Genomic DNA, 18,680 nt, shown 5'->3' with positions numbered 1-18,680 from the left:
GCAGCCTTAAACAAATGATTTGATCAACTGTTTCAATATAGGATATAGGCTATAGCCTCAATCTTTCAAAATAAATATGGAATAGCAACAGATCTGAGAGGATCTTTTTTATGTGCGGTTCCACCAGTAGATTCAGTCATGTCTAAATCCTCCCCACTTGCTCCACCAGGCAACGCCCAGTCGAACTTGTGCACTATATTTGCCAAGGCTATCTCATTGACAGCCATGGCAAACTGAATTCCCGGACAGACCCTCTTACCAGCACCAAATGGAATTAACTGAAAGTCATTCCCTTTATAATCTATCTCACTATTCAAGAACCTTGCTGGCTCAAACTCATCTGGTTTTTCATATAGTTTGGGATCTCTTCCAATTTGCTATGCATTGATCATAACGTGTGTCTTGGCTTTAATTTTGTAACCACCTATTTCCACATCTTGGGCTGCAATCCTGGGCACTAGTAATGGAACTGGTGGATGTAAGCGAAGAGTCTCCTTCATCACCGCCTTCAAGTAGTGCATTTCAATCAAATCATCTTCTGTTATGTGTTCTCCCTTTCAGACTATTTCTCTTACCTCATTCTGCAACTTTTTCATGACCCTAGGATGCCTTAAAAGCTCAGTCATTGCCCACTCCAGGACTGTATATGTGGTATCAGTGCCAGCAGCAAACATATCCTGCAACAGTTAATATTATTGATTAAGGTATTTGAAATACATATTCTTACATAGAGGAAGAATTATGTTAGTTTTAATGGAAAAATAGCAGCAAGAGCATGACAACTTCTCCGATTTGACTTACTATATATCTTGTAACACTGAGATTTAACACTGAAGCTTTGGCTTTTCAGCAGTTTATTTATCTAATATATGTACCAAGATGAGAGCCTTAATTCTAACTGTCTCAATAGGAAAACCTGCCAAGTTTTCTTTCTGAATTGCAAGCAAAATATCGACAGAATCCTGTTGGCCATCATCTCCACTCTTTGAACTTTGATCCATATGCTCTTGGACCACTTTATCTAAAAAGTCATCAAACTTCTTAGCCACCTTGTCGAACTTGGCTTCCAAACCGTTGACACGGCTCAACCAAGAAAGCCATGGGATATAATCCCCAATGTTAGTAGTTCCCAATAACTCAGTGAACTCCCTCAAAAGTCCCTCAAACTTCATCCCACCTTCACCACTGTACTTCCTCCCCATAGCGACTCTACATACAACATCATTAGTAAGCCTCGCAAACATTTCGCTTAAATTCAAAACTGATGGTGATGACTTCATTATGTTGCTGATCAAGGTTTTGGTTTCCTCTTCTCTAACAAAGCGAAAAGAGCGAACCCTTTTGTTGCTCAAAAGATTTATGACACATACGCTTTTGACCTGCCTCCAATACTCACCATAAGGAGCAGATGAAACGTCTTTGTAGTTGTAGAGAAGCTTCTCAAAGTTGGTGGACTTGGGTGGGTCAGAAAATGTGAGGTCATGGGTTTTCATGATCTCGTGGGCAGCCTCAGCTGAAGAGACAACAAGAACTGGGACACTTCCAAAGTGGAGGAGCATGAGACGGCCATGACGTTGAGATAAGGCTTGAAGCGAGCGATGAGGGATCAAGCCTAGTTGGTGAAAGTTTCCAATGATAGGGAGCTTCGGTGGAGAAGGTGGTTATTGATTTTTCTGGTTTGAATTGTAATATTTTTCATATCTTAGAAAGCCTTATGGAAGGCATACTTATACAATACAAAGAAAGCTGAAAGCAAAGCTGAAAGCTTTACACCCTACACTGAAAGCTTTACACCCTACACACTTGTAATCTGACAGCACACATGCACTTGCACGTTCCTTGCTGTGCTGTCTGTGCACGTTCCTTACTGAGCTTGCCTGTATGTGCACGTTCCTTGCCTTTTTCTTCCAATACTCCCCCTCAAGCTGGATCCAGTAGGTTGATGGATCCAAGCTTGGAGAGGAGTCTTTGAAACTGATGAGAAGCCAGAGGTTTGGTGAATATATCAGCCAGCTGATTGAGGCTTTTTACATAATGTGTCTGAATCACCTGCGACTGTACTTGTTCACGGACATAATGACAGTCAACTTCAATATGCTTCGTCATCTCGTGAAAGACGGGGTTTGATGCTATGTGCATGGCAGCCTGGTTGTCACAGAATAAGGTCATTGGTTGAGCTGTGAACACACCTAAGTCACATAAAAGTCCTTTTAGCCATATCAGCTCACATGCGGTTGAGGCCATTGCACGATATTCAGCTTCGGCACTTGATCTTGCGATGACAGTTTGTTTCTTGCTCTTCCACGTGACCAAGTTTCCACCAACAAAGGTACAATAACCAGTGGTGGACTTGCGATCGATTGCGTTTCCTGCCCAATCAGCATCACAGTACCCCATGATTTGAGTGTTGTCATTCTTTGCCATGAGGATGCCACGACCAACAGACCCTTTTAAGTAACGTAAGATTCTTTTGACAAGGTTCAGATGCTCGATGGTGGGAGAGTGCATGAACTGACTGGCAATACTTACTGAATGTGAGATGTCTGGTCTGGTGATCGTTAGGTAGATCAGCTTGCCGACAAGCCTGTGATATAAGCTGATATCCGAGAGTGGCGTGCCTCCCAAGTCAAGCTTGAGCTTGCTATCAAGAGGCGTAAGTGCAGGCTTGGCATCACTCATATTTGCATCTTTAAGTAGGTCCATGACGTACTTTCGTTGATTAAGAAATAGTCCCTTGTAAGAAGATGCCATTTCGATTCCAAGAAAATACTTCAACACCCCAAGATCTTTAACCGCAAATTGTTGTTGAAGTGATTGTTTGAGTGTGGTGATTTCAGTAGCATTGTCACCTGTAATTATTAAGTCATCCACATATATCAACACAAATAATTTGCTTGCAGCTCTTGTGCGAACAAATAATGATGAATCTGCATTACTCCTTTTGAACCCAATGCTATGAAGAACGGTACTTAGTTTTGCATACCAAGCACGTGGTGATTGCTTCAGTCCATAAATTGACTTATGTAACTTACACACCAAATTAGGCTCTTGGCTTTGAGGGTGTCCTGGTGGCAATCTCATATAGACTTCTTCTTCAAGATCACCATGTAGAAAGGCGTTCTTCACGTCCATTTGATACATAGACCAACCTTTATTGACGGCAACAGACAATAGAACCCTTACTGAGTTCATTTTTGCAACAGGAGCAAATGTTTCCTTGTAATCCACCTCAAATGTTTGAGTGAATCCTCGAGCCACCAGCCTGGCTTTATGCCTCTCAATCGAACCATCAGAATTAAACTTGATCTTATAGATCCACTTACAGCCCACTGCCTTTTTTCCTTGTGGAAGTTTGGTGATGCTCCAGGTTTTGTGTTGGTCTAGTGCTTTGAGTTCTTCTCTCATTGCTTCTTTCCACACAACTTGATTATTAGCCTCATAAAAGTTTTGAGGCTCACTGTGACTTGAAATGTTGTTAAGAAAGGCAGCATGAGATGGAGTTACCTTTTGATACGACACGTAATTTGAAATTGGATGCCTCGGTTTATATGTGACAAAATCTTGAAACCTTGTGGGAGGTTGTCTATCACGCCGAGGATTGCGTCGAGGTACTAGGAGGTTTGTCTCATCCTCATTCAAATTTCCAACCACTCCTTGAGAATTTTCTATGTTGCCGTTGTCATCATCATGCACCGAGTCATCATCATGCACAGAATTATCAGGATGAGTACCTTCATTATTGACTTCAATGGGAGGTGTAGAAGTACAGATTCTTGGTAGAGGAATTAGGTCTAAGATGCACTCCCCCTGACTTGTGGCTTCATGTGATTTGCTGAAAAAAGGGTTAGCTTCATGGAATCGTACATCTTTAGATACAATTATTTTTCTTAGTTGAGGATCATAGCACTTATATCCTTTTTGTGTTGATGAATAACCAAGAAAAATACATTTGAGAGCTCTAGGGTTCAACTTATCTCGATGGTGTGACTGTATATGAACAAAACAGACACATCCAAAGACTCTAAGATGGGAAAGGTCGATTTTTCTTCCTTTCATGACTTCAAGTGGAGATTTAAACCCCAAGACTCGGCTAGGAAGTCTATTGATGATGTACACAGCCGCCATGACTCCTTGTGACCAAAATCTCTTTGGTACGTTCATTTGTAACATTAATGCTCTCATTTTTTCCAGAATGTCACGATTTTTCCTTTCAGCTACACCATTTTGTTGAGGTGTGCCGACACAACTTGTTTGATGCATGATACCATGATTGCTCAAATATAATGACATAATATGGGACATATATTCGGTGCCATTGTCAGATCTTAAGGTTTGAATTTGAGAGGAAAAATGGTTCTTAACGAGATTGTGAAAATCCTTAAAAACTTCAATCACTTCACTCTTAGACTTTAAAAGGTACAACCATGTGGCTCTAGAGAAATCATCAACAAAAGTTACATAATACTTATAACCATCAAAAGATTCAAACGTTGGTCCCCATACATCTGAGTGAACTAGTTCGAAAACTTTACTAGTCTTAGATAAGGATGAGGTAAAAGACAATTTGGTGGCTTTAGACAAATGACATGTTTCACACGAAATTAAATCATTACCTAAGTTTGGAAACAAGGAAGACAAAACAGGTTGGGAAGGATGAGCTAAACGTTGATGCCACAATTGACTATCTTGGGATGGACTGAACTTGGCTTGAAATCCTCTGGGACTGTTTTTTGATATGTAATAGAGGCCATCAAGGTAAAACCCTTCACCAATCGTCTTCTTGGTGAGGCAATCCTGAAAAATGACATTGTGAGGAGAGAAAATGGCCAAACAATTTAAGGTATTGGTGATTTTTCCCACAGATAGAAGTTGAAATGGAAAAGAAGGAACAAATAAGGCTACTGACTCAATTTTGTCTGATATTAAGTTGATATTCCCCTTCCCTAAAACCTTAGAACTTTCACCATTGGCAGTTGAGACTTGAGACGGTTTTGAAAATTTTTCAAACTTGTGAAACTTAGAAACATGGTTGGTCATATGATCTGTGGCACCCGAATCAACAATCCACAAATCATGCATCATATTTACATTAAGAGCAGTTTTAAAAGCAGTCATGATACCTTGCATGTCATCTTGGGCCATGTGTTGTGTTTCTGTCAGAAATCCAGCAAACTTGCCTAGCAAAGCTGTTGAACTTCCATCTTCAAAGCCGACCATTTGGTCACTCTTAATCCTTTCTTTCTTGCTTTGAAGATACACTGCAAACTCATTTATGAGTGCAGCTGGATTTGCAGTGAAGCTCTTGAGTGCATCAGACCTATGAGAGGTTGAGGTAGTTGCATTGTTGGCTCTATGTGGTGCACGGTTCAATCTTTGTGAGCCCTTGTTATCCTTCATGAACTCTGGCTTTAATTCTGGATGTAAAATCCAGCATGTCTCCTTAACGTGACCAGTATAGTTGCAGTGTTGGCACTTTAAGTGTGGATTCTTCACTTTGTATTTTCTTTCGTTGGCTAGATAAGCCCTTGCTTCAGTTACACTGGTCTTTGTGCCAGTGTTCATGACTTTCCTTCGTACTTCTTCACGTTGGATTGTTGCACATACGCTGGTGAAGGAAGGTAGTTCGGGGTTCATGAGTATGTGGCTTCGTAGGTCTTCATATCCTGGATCGAGACTTGACAAGAGTTGGAATATCTTGTCTTCTTCTGCCCTTTTCAGTAGTAAAGACGCCTCAGTTGTGTGAGGCCGATACATTTCCAGCTCATTCCACATGCTCTTCATGCTGCCTAAAAGTTGAACAAAGGGCTTTCCTTCTTGTTGTATGTTGGAAATGTTCTTCTTCAATTGAAACACACGTGCAGCATTGTTCTGGCTGCCAGACATTTCCTTGACTGTCTGCCAAAGTTTGAATGATGATTCAGAATAACTGAATATTTCAGCTAGTTTACGTTCCATGGAATTTAGGAGCCATGACATAACTAGCTGATCCTTGCAAAGCCAGATTTCATAAGTTGGTGAAGAAACATCAGGAACTTCGATGCTTCCATTTATGAACCCTAGCTTGGACCTTCCACCTAGGGCAAGACTCACTGCTCTCGACCAAGGTAAGTAATTAAACTCATTTAACAAGACTGAGCTTAATCTTTGATTTGGATTGACATCCACCTCAGACATGGTTGAGGAGGAAGGTATCTGGGAATCTCTAAACAAATAAGAATTCTCTTCCGCCATATAAAGAAAGATTTTTTTTTTTTTTTTTTTTTTTTTTTTTTTTTTTTTTTAATCAGAAATCTTTGGATGAAATCTATAGCTTCCTCTCACGGAAAAACACTTTTCTTCTCCACCAGAAGCACTTTCTTCCTCCCTGCTATAAAACCCATACTGCCAAATCCATTTCTTTCACTCACAGAGTGTCAGGAAAAAAACAGAGGGAAAAAAAATCACCGACGAATTCACCGGGAAAGGCTCGATCGGGCAGGTGTGCCAGATGATCGGAGCCGTCGTCGATGTGAGGTTGAGGAGGGACTTCCCCCGATCTTGACGGTGCTTGAGGTGCTGGACAACTCGATCCGGTTGGTGCTCGAGGTGGCTCAGGACCAGGATTTGCTCAGGACCAACAATCTTCAAACTCTCAAAAAACAGCAGCCTCGATAAGCCTTAGCATTCCAACTCGTTCTCTCCACCGAGTCGACTCAGAAAATGGTTCTAGGCGGTGGAACAGCTCCCCCAAGAGGAAGTGCAGCAGCTACTGCAAGCATGAGGAGAAGGAGGACGACGAGCGGTGGTGCTTCCGGAGGTGCAGCAGGGACTATGCTCCAGTTTTCATTGTCTTCTCTTCGGCCTCGGCCTTTGACATCGTCAAGCTTCTTGAGAAGCGATCGGAACTGAGCAGCTTCACACCAACTACCTCAAGGAGACCAAGCTCGGTGACGAGATCAACAAGCGCAGCACGGTGCCATCCGGATCCGTCATGGATAAGATGATGCAGAAGCAGGTTATTTTTCCTGCTCTGATACCATATTGATTTTTCTGGTTTGAATTGTAATATTTTTCATATCTTAGAAAGCCTTATGGAAGGCATACTTATACAATACAAAGAAAGCTGAAAGCTTTACACCCTACACTGAAAGCTTTACACCCTACACACTTGTAATCTGACAGCACACATGCACTTGCACGTTCCTTGCTGTGCTGTCTGTGCACGTTCCTTACTGAGCTTGCCTGTATGTGCACGTTCCTTGCCTTTTTCTTCCAATAGTGGTGTTGGGGTTTTGTTGGTGGTTATAGCGGAGGAGTATCGTCTGTATAGGAGGATAAGGGAAATGGCCAGCAGTGTGATGGCCAAAGGTTGCAAAAAGGAGGTTTCATTCTCCAGCATCATAGTCTTATTATTTAGGATAAGAAATTTATGGCCAGCACTGTGGGTGTGTTTGCTGCGCTTGTGTGTTTATATAAGGGTATAGATCATCCATGATTTCTCAAGCTTACACATGCATCGAAGAGTGCTGAAGTAACATAACAGCCACACAACCACGATATAATAACGACATGGTAAATGTAAAAAACTAATCAATCCAGCTAATTGCTCAAAAACTTGTATATTTGCAAGTTTCCAAATTGGTAAAACTTAAAAGCTCCTTGGTTCATAGGTGGCCATGAGTTTTTGCTTGTGCGGTTGTTTTTCTGTTTTGGCCTGGAAGCATAGTTATTGTCCAACTCCAAAGCGACTGCAAACCCTTGGTCAAAAGATTGCCAGAAGGAGGATGTAACCACTGCATAAATAATGACACCTGCTACTTAGTACTACGGTTTAGTGGCACGTATTACTCTTACTTGTAAGTGAAAGCTTTTAAGTTTGATTATCGCCATAGATGAACTTGAACCACATTATTATGGGCGACCACATTATTATGGCTAGCACAGTGTGAGATTTAATCCACTCCCCCACTCTCTTAGTGTAGATATTATTTCATGTGAATACAAATTGTTGTGTGTTAGCGCATCCGTTTTCTTGCTTGCTAGTGCTTTCGGTAAAAATGGAAAATAAGTGGAGGGAACATTATGATGGTCCATTAGAAGAGGAGGAGACCCATAATTTTTAGGAAAACTAACGAAAAGTTAAAAAAAAATTTAGTTTTAATGAAACATGACAAATAAATGTGTTGTGAATAGTACCAAGAAAAGGTAAAAATTTGATTTTTCGTCAAAAGTGAACAGTACCGTAAGTATTCCCTTAAAACTTCCTAAATTTTTTGGAGCTCTATTTGAATTTTGAATAGATAATCAGAGCCAATATGAGCCACATAAGAGTTGCTGGACTCTATGAGTTTGTTTCTTTCGTTTATCCTCTTCTTTCCTTATAAGGACTAGCAAAGATCATACCCTTTATGTGTAAGAAATATACCTTTTTTTTTCTCAAATATATATATAATTTTTTTTTTTTTTTATGGTACGAGTTCCAGCAGACATCAGAAAGAGAGAGGGAGAGATAAGGAGTTTAGAGGGTAGTGATAGAGAGACATGGATGTGAAGTTTAAAAAAAAAAAAGCAAAAAGTTGTTTATACGAAATTACTATAATGCTCACTTTTTTTCTTTTCTAACATTTTTTTAGTTAAGTATTAAAAGTTATAATTGTAATTTCATTGGTTTTTAGTTGACAAATTGAGTTCTATTAAGGTTTAGATTTAGATGTGTTAGAACATCTCCAAATGAAATATCAAAATGTCCACATAAGCTATAACAGTAAAAAAAAAATAGCCACTAATAATTTCCAACTAAAATGTCAAATCTTACATGGCATGACATAAATTAATAGCAAAAGGGTTGTTGTTAAATTTGACAACAGCTTCAAATGTTTTTTAATTAATTATTAAACAATTCTATTGATTTTTTATTAGTTTAATCATTTATTATAATAAATGTTGATTGTTGAATGTGCAATCTGTTCATATCCCTCTTTCTTTTTTGTTAATCAACAATAGAGTTGCGATAGAGAACGAAGGGCTCCTGGGATTGCTTCTGAAGTTATGGAGAGGCAAAACAGAGATATGAAATTTGGAAGAAAAAAAAAATGAAATAAAAAAAGATTTAATTAATTGGTAAAAAAAATTGATGAATGTTTATGGAATATGTGTGTACAGAAATGGATGAGAAACCTTGTGAGTGGAGACAATTCATCTCTGATCACAGGAATACAAAAGATAGATCTTCTTTCCATCTTAGACAGAAAGAGAGCTCAGTGTTCAAACTGACAAGATTTTTTTGTGTTTGGGTTTATATAGACGTTTGCTTGGTGATAGAAAAAGGGATCCCAAACACAACAAAAATTAAGAAAAAAAAAATGTAATAAAATAATAGTTTAATATAACATATCGGGTGGAGAATGAAACGTTAAAATATATCAAATTGTCACGTAGGCTGTCAATTTTACTTAGTCCACTAGGTAAATTTTCTTGTGGAGAAAGACAAAGAAAACTGAAGTGCTTAAGGAAAGCAAAGAGTTAAACTTTTAAATTCGAAATTTCGTTGAAGATGCAAGAAAAATAAAAATCCAATCTAACACTACGTCCTAAACGACAACCTAATTTCGTAGAAGTTTATTGCGACAAATAAATATAAATAAACATTCTAGGGCAACCATAACTGCAAGGGGAACTTTTCGATGGATGACAAGATCGGTACATCTGGTCATGCTTACTCGGCTGCTCTTGCACCGCCGGGAAGTGTTTAGTCAAATTTGTGCACAAGATTTGCTAACACAAACTCATTGGGGCCATGGCAAACAAGGATCCAGGACAACCCCTTCTTCCAGCTCCAAAGGGATTAATTCAAAGTCATGCCTTTTGAAATCCACCGAAGAATTCAGAAACCTTCCTAGTTTAAACTCCTCTAGCTCATCCCACAATGAGGGGTCTCTTCCAATTGTCCAAGCATTGATATGACCATTGTTCTTGCTGCTATTGTTAGAATATGAGTATGATTGTTGGTGCTAGAAATCGGCTATAATGTTTCAAATTGGTATGAAAATGTCTTGTTGAAGACTTTAAAGTTGTTCTAATCAGTCTAGGACTGAAACTTTAAGTAAATGCTAATACTTAGAACTCATAGTTGGATTGGAATTGTATGTTAGTTTCCTACATTGATTTCAATAGGAAAATCACGAGGTTTGTTTCCATATAAACAGTGGTCTTTGCTCTCACAAAACATATACTCAATATCGAACTAAGACCGGTTGTTAGTTTGAGTATTTTTGGTTTTGCAAGAGAGGACGAGGTGTGCACTATTTTGTAATTTTTGTAGTTGCTACCAAACAAATGATGGCTACATGTTGAATTCAATTTGATAGAATTGAACTATTGAGTTTGTACAACTACTAATTTTTCTCCTGTGCGTTTGATTTTAAGTACATGAGCTATTGTTGTTGCCAATTACCCGTGGCTTTATGTGGGTCTGATTGGTGAAATCTCTATGAAGACATTAATAAGTTGAGCGTTTGTCTAAGAGATATTAACGTTCGTAATTTTTCTTTTTGGGAAGTCTTTAACAATGACGATTTACATCGATGAATCTACAATGATAAATGGTCCATGGGAATCTGGAGTGATGGCAATCCGCACTGACATTTGATGGTGATCTTTTTGTTTCAGCTCATGGAATTCGTTGTAGCCACTGAAATTTCTATACTGAGACTAGTTGGATTTAGTATAGAAAGTTAAAGGCCTTTCCATTTGAAATCTTTAACTGTAACAACCCGTCCCAGAATTTACGAAACAAAAGGGCTTTTTGGTAATTTCACACTCAAGGGAGATATTTTTCTTATTGTTTTGTCTTTTATGGAATTGGTTGGTGAGCCACGTGGGGCTCACCCTTGAGTTTTTGTCCCCTGGTCTCTTTCCTTTCTCCTCTCCCCTCCCCATGACTCACCCTCTCACTCTTAGACCATTCTCTCTCAGCTTTTACCCTCCATCTCTGCAACCCTTTTCCTCAAGCCGCCTACTTCGGCGAGTTCCTCTAGCAACTCCCACCACCATTTGGACCTCCCCACCATGACATCTGATGGCTGAGGCTCATCCTTCTCTCTCTTCCAGCGAATCCTCGCCTTCTTCGACGATGGTGAGTTTTGAAAACCCTCCCAAACTTCCTAGAGTTTTTATTAGAGCATGATTAGGATGTTTTTAAGTGGTTTGAGTGTTGTGGAATACAACTATACTCGGGAAAACTATTACCCAGATTCCAGTAAAGATCGAAGGTTTGCAGGCATTTCCCAGTCATCTTCCGACCACGGCTGGCCACGATATAGGTATATTTCGATTCCTTATTTTTTGGGCTTCAATTGGGTATTTTGGATTGCATGATTTGGTTACGTTTTGAGCTCGATCGGAGTTTGGGAAACTTCGGCCAAAATTCAGCCTTCTTCTTTGCTAAGGTCCAGTGACCTGCGAGTGTAACGGGCCAAACTCGACCCAAGGTAGCCCAGCCCTGACTAAACCGGCCTAAACCTTTGGGCCATATAATCCAATCCAATAAAAAAAACTAAGCCCAAGCCTTAAACCACTATCCGGCCCAAACCTTGGGCCTTTGTGACCCAAGCCCAAATTAGTACCCAACCCAGGTTCAACCCAATAACCTAACCCTTGGGCCATGTAATTGGCCCAAACCCAAAGCCAAATCTACTACCCATTAACTATAACTCTTTGGCCCAATAACCTTAACCTAAGTCCAAAACCCAATAACTGGCTCGACCCAATAACCTGGATTCGACCCGACCTGCTAAACCGTTGACTTTAACCGGTCAACGTTGACTTTTGGGTTGACTTTTTTGGGTTTCGGTCGGGACCCCTCCTAGGCTAATTTCGATATCCTGAATCCGTTTATGATGTATGTTTTTTGAAATTCAATCATTATGGTAGAGTTTTATTAATTGGTACCTTTATGTGTTTAGGTGCAATTGTTTAGGGCGTTTTCATCCTCTCTTGTTTGCACAGCTCTTCGACGGCGGAATACCTGTAAGTGGACTCCTTCTAAATTGCATATTTTACTATTAGAAATGTATACATGAAAAACATGATTTAGTGATTATGTTTTATGAAATGTTTATAAGTAAAATAGATTTACACTTTATGAGATATCAAGCTTCACTGAGAATATTTTGGAATACCATACTTTATCAATTTTTACGTTCTTTATAGTATATATGATGGATGACTATATACTATGAATATGTTTTAAGATATGATGTTTGAGCTATTAAGCTCCGTAGAGATATATACATATACTTTGGAAAGATTATGTTCAATGATTTTTGTGCTTATCTAGTGGTCATTGTTTTGCCTACGGGTGATGATACTTATATATGGCTTTAGCCGGGCGTAGGTTGGTGGCTTCGACCGAAATATACTTATATTGGCTTCGGCATGGGAGATGTAGTGCCTACGGGCGGAAGGTCCTACCTACAAGCGTATGTTCTGCCTACGGGCGTATGATCTGCCTACGAGTGAATGACCTGCCTTCAGGCGATACTGATACCACTATTTAGCACACTATATACAATATATATTTTATTGAAAGGTTTTATGGCATGCTAGGGTTTTCGGAAAACCTATTACATACTATACTATGGAGTTTTAATAAACTTTGGGGGTTAGTACGTTGTTGAATAACTGTTTCAGTATTACTTATATATCAATTTGGTCCAATCATGTTTTATTTTGCACCCCCTCAGGACTTAGATTCGAGGCGTACAATCCCGGCGACAAGGCACTCCCGCATCAGCATTTTCAAGTCCTGTCGGTGTAGGACCCATTCCTTTATTCTTTCAAATTTTATAGTATTTCCTTTCTAGTCTCTTGGTTTAGTTGTATGCTCTGAACACGTTCCTCAATTGCATATTCATTTTTTTTTAATTTATAATATTTTATTTATATTCATTGTTCTCATGCATCTTATTATGGCTTCGTTACCTTCAGGTGTCGACCCTAGTGTTTGGAGGGTATCAAGGTCGGGCGTATCATTAACCATACCTTATTAAACTTTTAATCTTTTCATCTTCAAATCCCCGAGTAAGTAAACGCATTCATGTATCCGATTTGCAACCGAAACTGTAATTCAACTATTATGCTAGAAATAAGAACAGATTTGTGGTTCAACCATCATATCAGCTGGTCTCTAAAGTTTTAAGAAAAAAAATACATTAACTAACTAGCACTTTAATCGAAGTTATCATCCCCAATTTAGTCAAACCCATGAGATAACGTGTAGCTGCCTTTAGAATTTGACCAACACACCATCACAGATCGGAACAATGAGTTCTGTTGTTGCACAAAATTAGTGAAGACTTTGGAACAATGTAAAGTGTCAAGTTTGTAACCTTCGCTCGGTTGCTCCGGTATCTAGTAAGGATAAATATGTAAAGAGATAGAGATAGGGAAGCAAACACAAGATGTACGTGGTTCACCCTAAGTTTGGCCACGTCCATGACGTAGAGGAGTTCTCATTAATAGTGAAGGGTTTACAAAAATATATAGGTGCAAGCATAATGATCATTAGTGAGTTCTAATAACTAGTTTAAGTACAATAATGACATTAGGGATTCATTGTAGGAGAATGGTCTTCGTTTATAGTTGAGGAGAGCATCCAACTTTTATCCGCGGTCGATGTGGGACTTTATGAGCTTTATTCTGAGGTTGACATGTGTTGTGCTATGATTGGCCTCCTGGTTGGAGGGAAACTCTTGTGCTTTGGCAGGGGTGCCTCAGCATGAACCCCTCAGTGGATCTTTGAATGTATGAAGTTGACCGGTGCTTAGCAATTTCAGGATTTGTATGTAAAACTGCAACAATCTTGAGACAATTTTAATACTTAAGATCAACACACAAACACAATTGAACCCACCAACAACAACGACAAGCCAATAATTGCATAAATCAACAGTCTTGTGCATACGAAACAAGAAACCCCAAAATCTTAGGGTTACAGATTTCAGAGAATCATAAATAATGCACAGATCAAACACACTGAGCAGAAAGAAACGAAAGAATCAACAAAACCTAATGCACAAAGGCGATCAAGAACTCATCAATTCAACCAACGAAAAAACTATCAATAAATCACTGACAATCCAGTATGAAAAATCAAAAATCCAATACACAACCGGAGAAGACAAAAAACTGATGACCGGAGATGTCACCGAACACAGATCACAAACGGAGATGAGTAGCGAAAGCATGAAGGATCGTCAACCGGAGGCATGAGCCACTCTCGGCGAAGATACCATGACAACAATGTAATTGAGAGCTAAGTAAACAAGAGAGAGAAAGTAAAGAGGGAAAGTTTGCTAAAACTGAATATTCTCTTTCATTCAACCTGTGTAGAATAATTACAATTGTTGGTATTTATACATTAGTAAAACACCTCTCTACTAACTATCTAAGACCACTACCAATAATACATAGACACTTGTCATAATCCTACGCAGTCATAATCTCATCAACTCTACCAACACCCTCTTGCAAAAGTTACCATTTTGTATGTAAGTTCTCCACCTTTTTCATGTTCTAGTTGTTGGGTTTATTGTAATTTTATAATGTGGGTTCTTTTTCTTGATGTTAACTTACCACTTTGTATGTAAATTCTCCACTTTTTTTCATGTTGTAATTATTAGGTTTGTTTTATTTTAATGTTTTTAGTGTTTTCTAATGTGGATTGTTCTTGTTGTTGATGTTGATCATCGGAGGAGTACTGCCACTCGGATGCAGGGTGACAGTGAAGATTACGAGTTGAAGCAAATGAGGGATGTGGCTGCTGCCAAAAAGAGATGGGAAGCTCTGGTATGGTGCTCGATTCCTACGAAATTCGAAGACCGAAAAACAAAACGACTTTTTGTGTAATTGTGTTTAAGTGAGCTACTTAATGGGAATTTGAGAAAAGAAAGTAAAATTGTTTTAGTTCAACTATTTTGTTTTTGGAGGTTGTATAATTTGTTCTGCGCATGCTAAATTTGAAAATATTGTCTTATAACAGGTATGTCAGAAAAACCTTTTCTGGGTTCAAGGAGGTGTAGAGGCTGCTGAAGAAGAGGTAGTCGTGGTTTCAGTGTTTAGATATTCTTTTTTGTAATTTTTATTTCTACGTATATTTTCTTTTTCGGTGCTTTTGTTGTGAACCAAACTGAAAAAGTCTGTTGATGTAGTGAGTCTCATCTTACGTGGGAGCAGGATCTTGCCAGAGAAGGCCCTCTGCCATTGAAGTTTGCTGGAATTGGTGGGCTTTTAGAATTCCTTGGGTAACTATCTGGTCTTGCTCGCTTTTCGTTATAATTGGTAACTACGTTGTAGTGATGCATATTAAAATACAATTTGAAGACAGTTCTTATACAGATTTATTTCCCAATCCCCAATCCACAGTTGGACAGATCAGCAAAGAGCTGCAGCTGCCAAAGAAAATTGGAGTTGCCGATTAGTGTTCTCTGCCCGGGTGGTACTTATTCCCTTTAATGTGTTTGCTAAAATGGCCTGCTTTTTAGTCACCTAACTTTCAAGCACCTAATCTCAATCTGAATGATTTTTTAGGCACAGGTCGGAGTCATTCTCCTTGCCGATGCCTTATTTCTTGGTGCTCAGCAATTAGGACGTTATCTTCAGGATATACGATCACTCTGAGGTTAAACACATGTACTTGAAGTGCTTGATTGTATATCAAGATACAACATTTTGCAGTACTGGTTCACCATAGATAACAGATTTGCCTCAGAAAGAAGATTGTATCCTCCATATCAACCATATATCACTCCGTTCTCATTAGTGTTCCACGCTTTTCAATGAAGTGGATCTATTCATGATTTACCCTCTGTGTGTTCATCTTGTTCTTCCTTGCATTGCCTTTAAAGCTGTGCTCCCAACTGCATAAATTATGGAACCATTTACTATGTAGATTTTGATTTATCCCTTGTGGAGCTATGAAATTATAGTTGTTCTTTGAAACCGACCTTGACATTGCATTTAGACACCAATCAGGGTAAAGGAGGGGAAAACGGGAAGGAAAATCATATATCATAGAGAAAAAAGGTAAGTACAATTTATTCCATTTACTTTAGGAGTCTCCATCTGAGATATTGGCCAAGGACAATGCGTGAATCTTCTCGTCTTTTATATGAAATCAGATGCAGTTCGATGATACATAGGTTATCATGTGGCTTATTGATGATTTCTTGTCTCAGGGAAACCGTGGTCTGGCGACAACAATCAGATCGGCTATCCTGTGCATTGTGATACCAAAAACTTCTGCCAGGTCCAAATCTTTAGATGTAGTACCTGGAGGAAGCTCCCAATCAAAGCTATGCAGAAGTTGAGCTAGAGCAAGCTCAGTGGTTGCTGTTCCGAACGTAATACCTGGACAAACTCTTCTACCAGCCCCGAAAGGTAAAAGCTCATAATGCTGCCCCTTGAAGTCTATAGTGCTACCCATGAATCTTTCTGGTTCAAACGTTTCTGGATTTTCCCAAGATTCCGGATCCCTCCCTATTGCCCAGGCATTGACAAAAATTCTTGTTTTGGCTGGAATATCATACCCATCAATGCTTACATCTTCCATGGATTCTCTAGGGACTAGTACTGGAGCAGGTGGATGCAATCTAAATATCTCTTTGATGACAGCTTTCAGGTAGTCCAGCTGAGGCAGATCACTCTCTAACACGCCTCTTCTTTCTCCGACAACTCCTCGTACTTCTGCTTGCGCTCTTCCCAGTACTTTGGGGTTCATCAAAAGCTCTGTCATTCCCCAATCGAGGGTGATGAAAGTTGTGTCAGTTCCTGCAGCAAACATGTCCTGCAGCAGCAGCAGTTCACCACGTATTGTTAGTTTCTTTGCAAACAGCTAAGAGAAATTCATATTTAAAGTAATAAGGGATATCTCGGCTATTGAATATAAATTTAAGCATCCATGAGTCTACACTGACCAAGATAATAGCCTTGACATTATCCATGGTGAGAGGTATTTCAGCAGATTCGCTTTTCTGTACGTCAAGTAAAACATCTACGAGATCCTTGTGCTTCTCTTTTTCTCTGTTGGGATTGAGATGATCAGTCACCATCTGGTCGAAAAGTTCATCAAAGCGCCGGAAGGTCTCTTTAAGTCTCGATTTCATTCCTGTTAAGCTGTGTATAAACTCCATGGAAGGGAAGAAATCTCCAATAGAAAATCCTCCAAGCAATTCCTGGTATTCCTCGAGCATCTTTTGGAACCCATGCCGATCATAGTCTCCACCTTCTGAAAAACCCCTTCCAAATGCTACTCGACAGAGAACATCATTTGCATACAATCCAAGTATCTTGGTCAGATTGGTGGTGCCCGGATAAGACTCTGCAACCCGACAAACCAGACGAGCAACTTCTTCTTCTCTAACATGGCTATAAGATTGCACACGTTTGGCACTTAGTAGCTCAAGTACGCAAATCTTACGGATATGCCTCCAATAAGCGCTGTAAGGGGAGAAGGCAATATCTGTGCAATTATAGAAGAGGTGTTTGGCAGAAAAGATTTGTGGACGGCTTGATAGTGCAAGGTCATGGGTTTTCAGTACTTCCTTGGCTACTCTAGCCGATGAAACCACCACAGTTGGGATCTCACCAAGTTGTAAGTAAATTAGCGGACCATACTTCTCTGCCAAGCTGCGAAGAGATATGTGAGGTTTGTTTCTGAGCAGGTGAAGGTTACCGATGACAGGCAGCTTCGGAGGGCTTGGTGGAAGTTTGAGTTTTCTTTTCCCTGACTTATCCTTAAAGATAAACTTGAGCAACAATATGAGGAAACTGAATCCAAGTACCAAAGACGGTTCCTTTACCAAATGAAGAAGAGCCATTGGAAACCAAAATTCAGTGCCTCGGAGTTTTTCTTAGTTTCTGGTATGGCTCCCCTCTTGCCGTAATCAATTTAAATATACTGAGACTTGCTTTTGGTGGCACTGGGACCTACCACTCATCACATTTTCCACCTTGTTTTCTAACGAATATGGCAAAAAATTCCTTATCTTCTTTTCTGTTTGGCAGTTATAGTAAAGGATGCTAACACGCTGTGGTTCTGAAAATAATTGACAGAGAAACATGCAGAACTATATTTGAGCTCCACAGAAAGAATCTCAAAGATCTTTGATATTTATTTGGTATGTCACACGTGGATTGATAAGCATGCCTTTAGCGGTGACGTTGCAGTTAGTGCCTGTCATAATCTCAGTGCACGCACATACTAATTACCACACACATCATTATCCTTATGGAAACGAGGTATTCCGCAGGACAGCTTCTCTCAGGAAATACTGGCTTCTATGATAGTGTGAGATTTGAATGATTCAACGTTCATCGAAGAGGAAATAATCATAACAAAAGGAATACAAGGCGATGTATAGGACATCTGTAAGACATATGTTTTCAAATTGTTGATGGCCACTGGATCGATATAATGAGCTAAAACTTTATAGTTTCGTCTAAAATATGTCATTTGTAAGAGGAAATAAGAGTCACGGAATAGCAAATTTGGTTGAATTGTTGCAGCTAATCTAGAATACCGCACTAGAAAAGCTTACGTTCATATTTGTCTATTCCATCGCAAATTTCATTTTCCTTAGCAGATGTGTTGCTCCATTTGTATATTCCAACGCAAATTTCATTTTCCTTGCCTTGCTTCTATT

The 18,680-nt window shown here is 39.4% G+C and overlaps 2 protein-coding genes and 1 pseudogene across 7 annotated transcripts; 1 reads left to right on the top strand and 2 right to left on the bottom strand.

Moving 5' to 3' along the window:
• On the bottom strand, nt 1-7,381 carry LOC137713850 (cytochrome P450 736A117-like; annotated as a pseudogene). The gene is made up of 3 exons (XR_015955509.1): nt 7,286-7,381; nt 876-1,676; nt 1-677 (listed from the first exon to the last, which is right to left on the bottom strand). The product of XR_015955509.1 is annotated as a cytochrome P450 736A117-like (transcript).
• Nucleotides 7,382-14,574: 7,193 nt separating this feature from the next.
• LOC137712517 (rhodanese-like domain-containing protein 11, chloroplastic) lies at nt 14,575-18,678 on the top strand. 5 transcript variants are annotated; one of them, XM_088684319.1, is made up of 9 exons: nt 14,575-14,826; nt 15,020-15,076; nt 15,214-15,281; nt 15,376-15,475; nt 15,568-15,758; nt 16,001-16,062; nt 16,215-16,416; nt 16,651-17,898; nt 18,043-18,678. In XM_088684319.1, the coding sequence occupies exons 1-5, from the start codon at nt 14,695-14,697 to the stop codon at nt 15,655-15,657; spliced, it is 447 nt and encodes a 148-aa protein (XP_088540445.1). In that variant the 5' UTR covers nt 14,575-14,694; the 3' UTR covers nt 15,658-15,758; nt 16,001-16,062; nt 16,215-16,416; nt 16,651-17,898; nt 18,043-18,678. The 5 variants fall into 5 exon arrangements, 2 of the variants coding, with proteins under 2 accessions (XP_088540445.1, XP_068307692.2); XM_068451591.2 differs by having other exon boundaries at nt 14,578-14,826; nt 15,403-15,475; XR_015955770.1 differs by having other exon boundaries at nt 14,637-14,826; nt 15,189-15,281; nt 15,403-15,475.
• Nucleotides 16,019-17,855, bottom strand: LOC137712514 (cytochrome P450 71AP13-like). The gene is made up of 2 exons (XM_068451589.2): nt 16,953-17,855; nt 16,019-16,822 (listed from the first exon to the last, which is right to left on the bottom strand). Exons 1-2 carry the CDS (start codon nt 17,853-17,855, stop codon nt 16,211-16,213), a joined length of 1,515 nt encoding a protein of 504 aa, XP_068307690.2. The 3' UTR covers nt 16,019-16,210.
• Nucleotides 18,679-18,680: the final 2 nt, after the last annotated feature.

This window comes from Pyrus communis, chromosome 14 (assembly GCF_041283825.1).
Source record: "Pyrus communis isolate YQ-2024b chromosome 14, ASM4128382v1, whole genome shotgun sequence".
Lineage (NCBI taxonomy): Eukaryota > Viridiplantae > Streptophyta > Magnoliopsida > Rosales > Rosaceae > Pyrus > Pyrus communis.
Note: the sequence above shows the minus strand (reverse complement) of the source record. Positions and strands in the feature narration are given on the sequence as shown.

Excerpts from the sequence above, each read along its gene's own strand:
- LOC137712517 (XM_088684319.1), top strand. The coding sequence starts at position 14,695 with ATGTGGATTGTTCTTGTTGTTGATGTTGATCATCGGAGGAGTACTGCC. Across the intron at positions 15,282-15,375 it reads GGGCTTTTAGAATTCCTTGG|ATTTATTTCCCAATCCCCAA; the intron begins GTAACTATCTGG and ends GTTCTTATACAG. Across the intron at positions 15,476-15,567 it reads TAGTGTTCTCTGCCCGGGTG|GCACAGGTCGGAGTCATTCT; the intron begins GTACTTATTCCC and ends ATGATTTTTTAG.
- LOC137712514 (XM_068451589.2), bottom strand. The coding sequence starts at position 17,855 with ATGGCTCTTCTTCATTTGGTAAAGGAACCGTCTTTGGTACTTGGATTC. Across the intron at positions 16,823-16,952 it reads ATGTCAAGGCTATTATCTTG|GACATGTTTGCTGCAGGAAC; the intron begins GTCAGTGTAGAC and ends CTGCTGCTGCAG.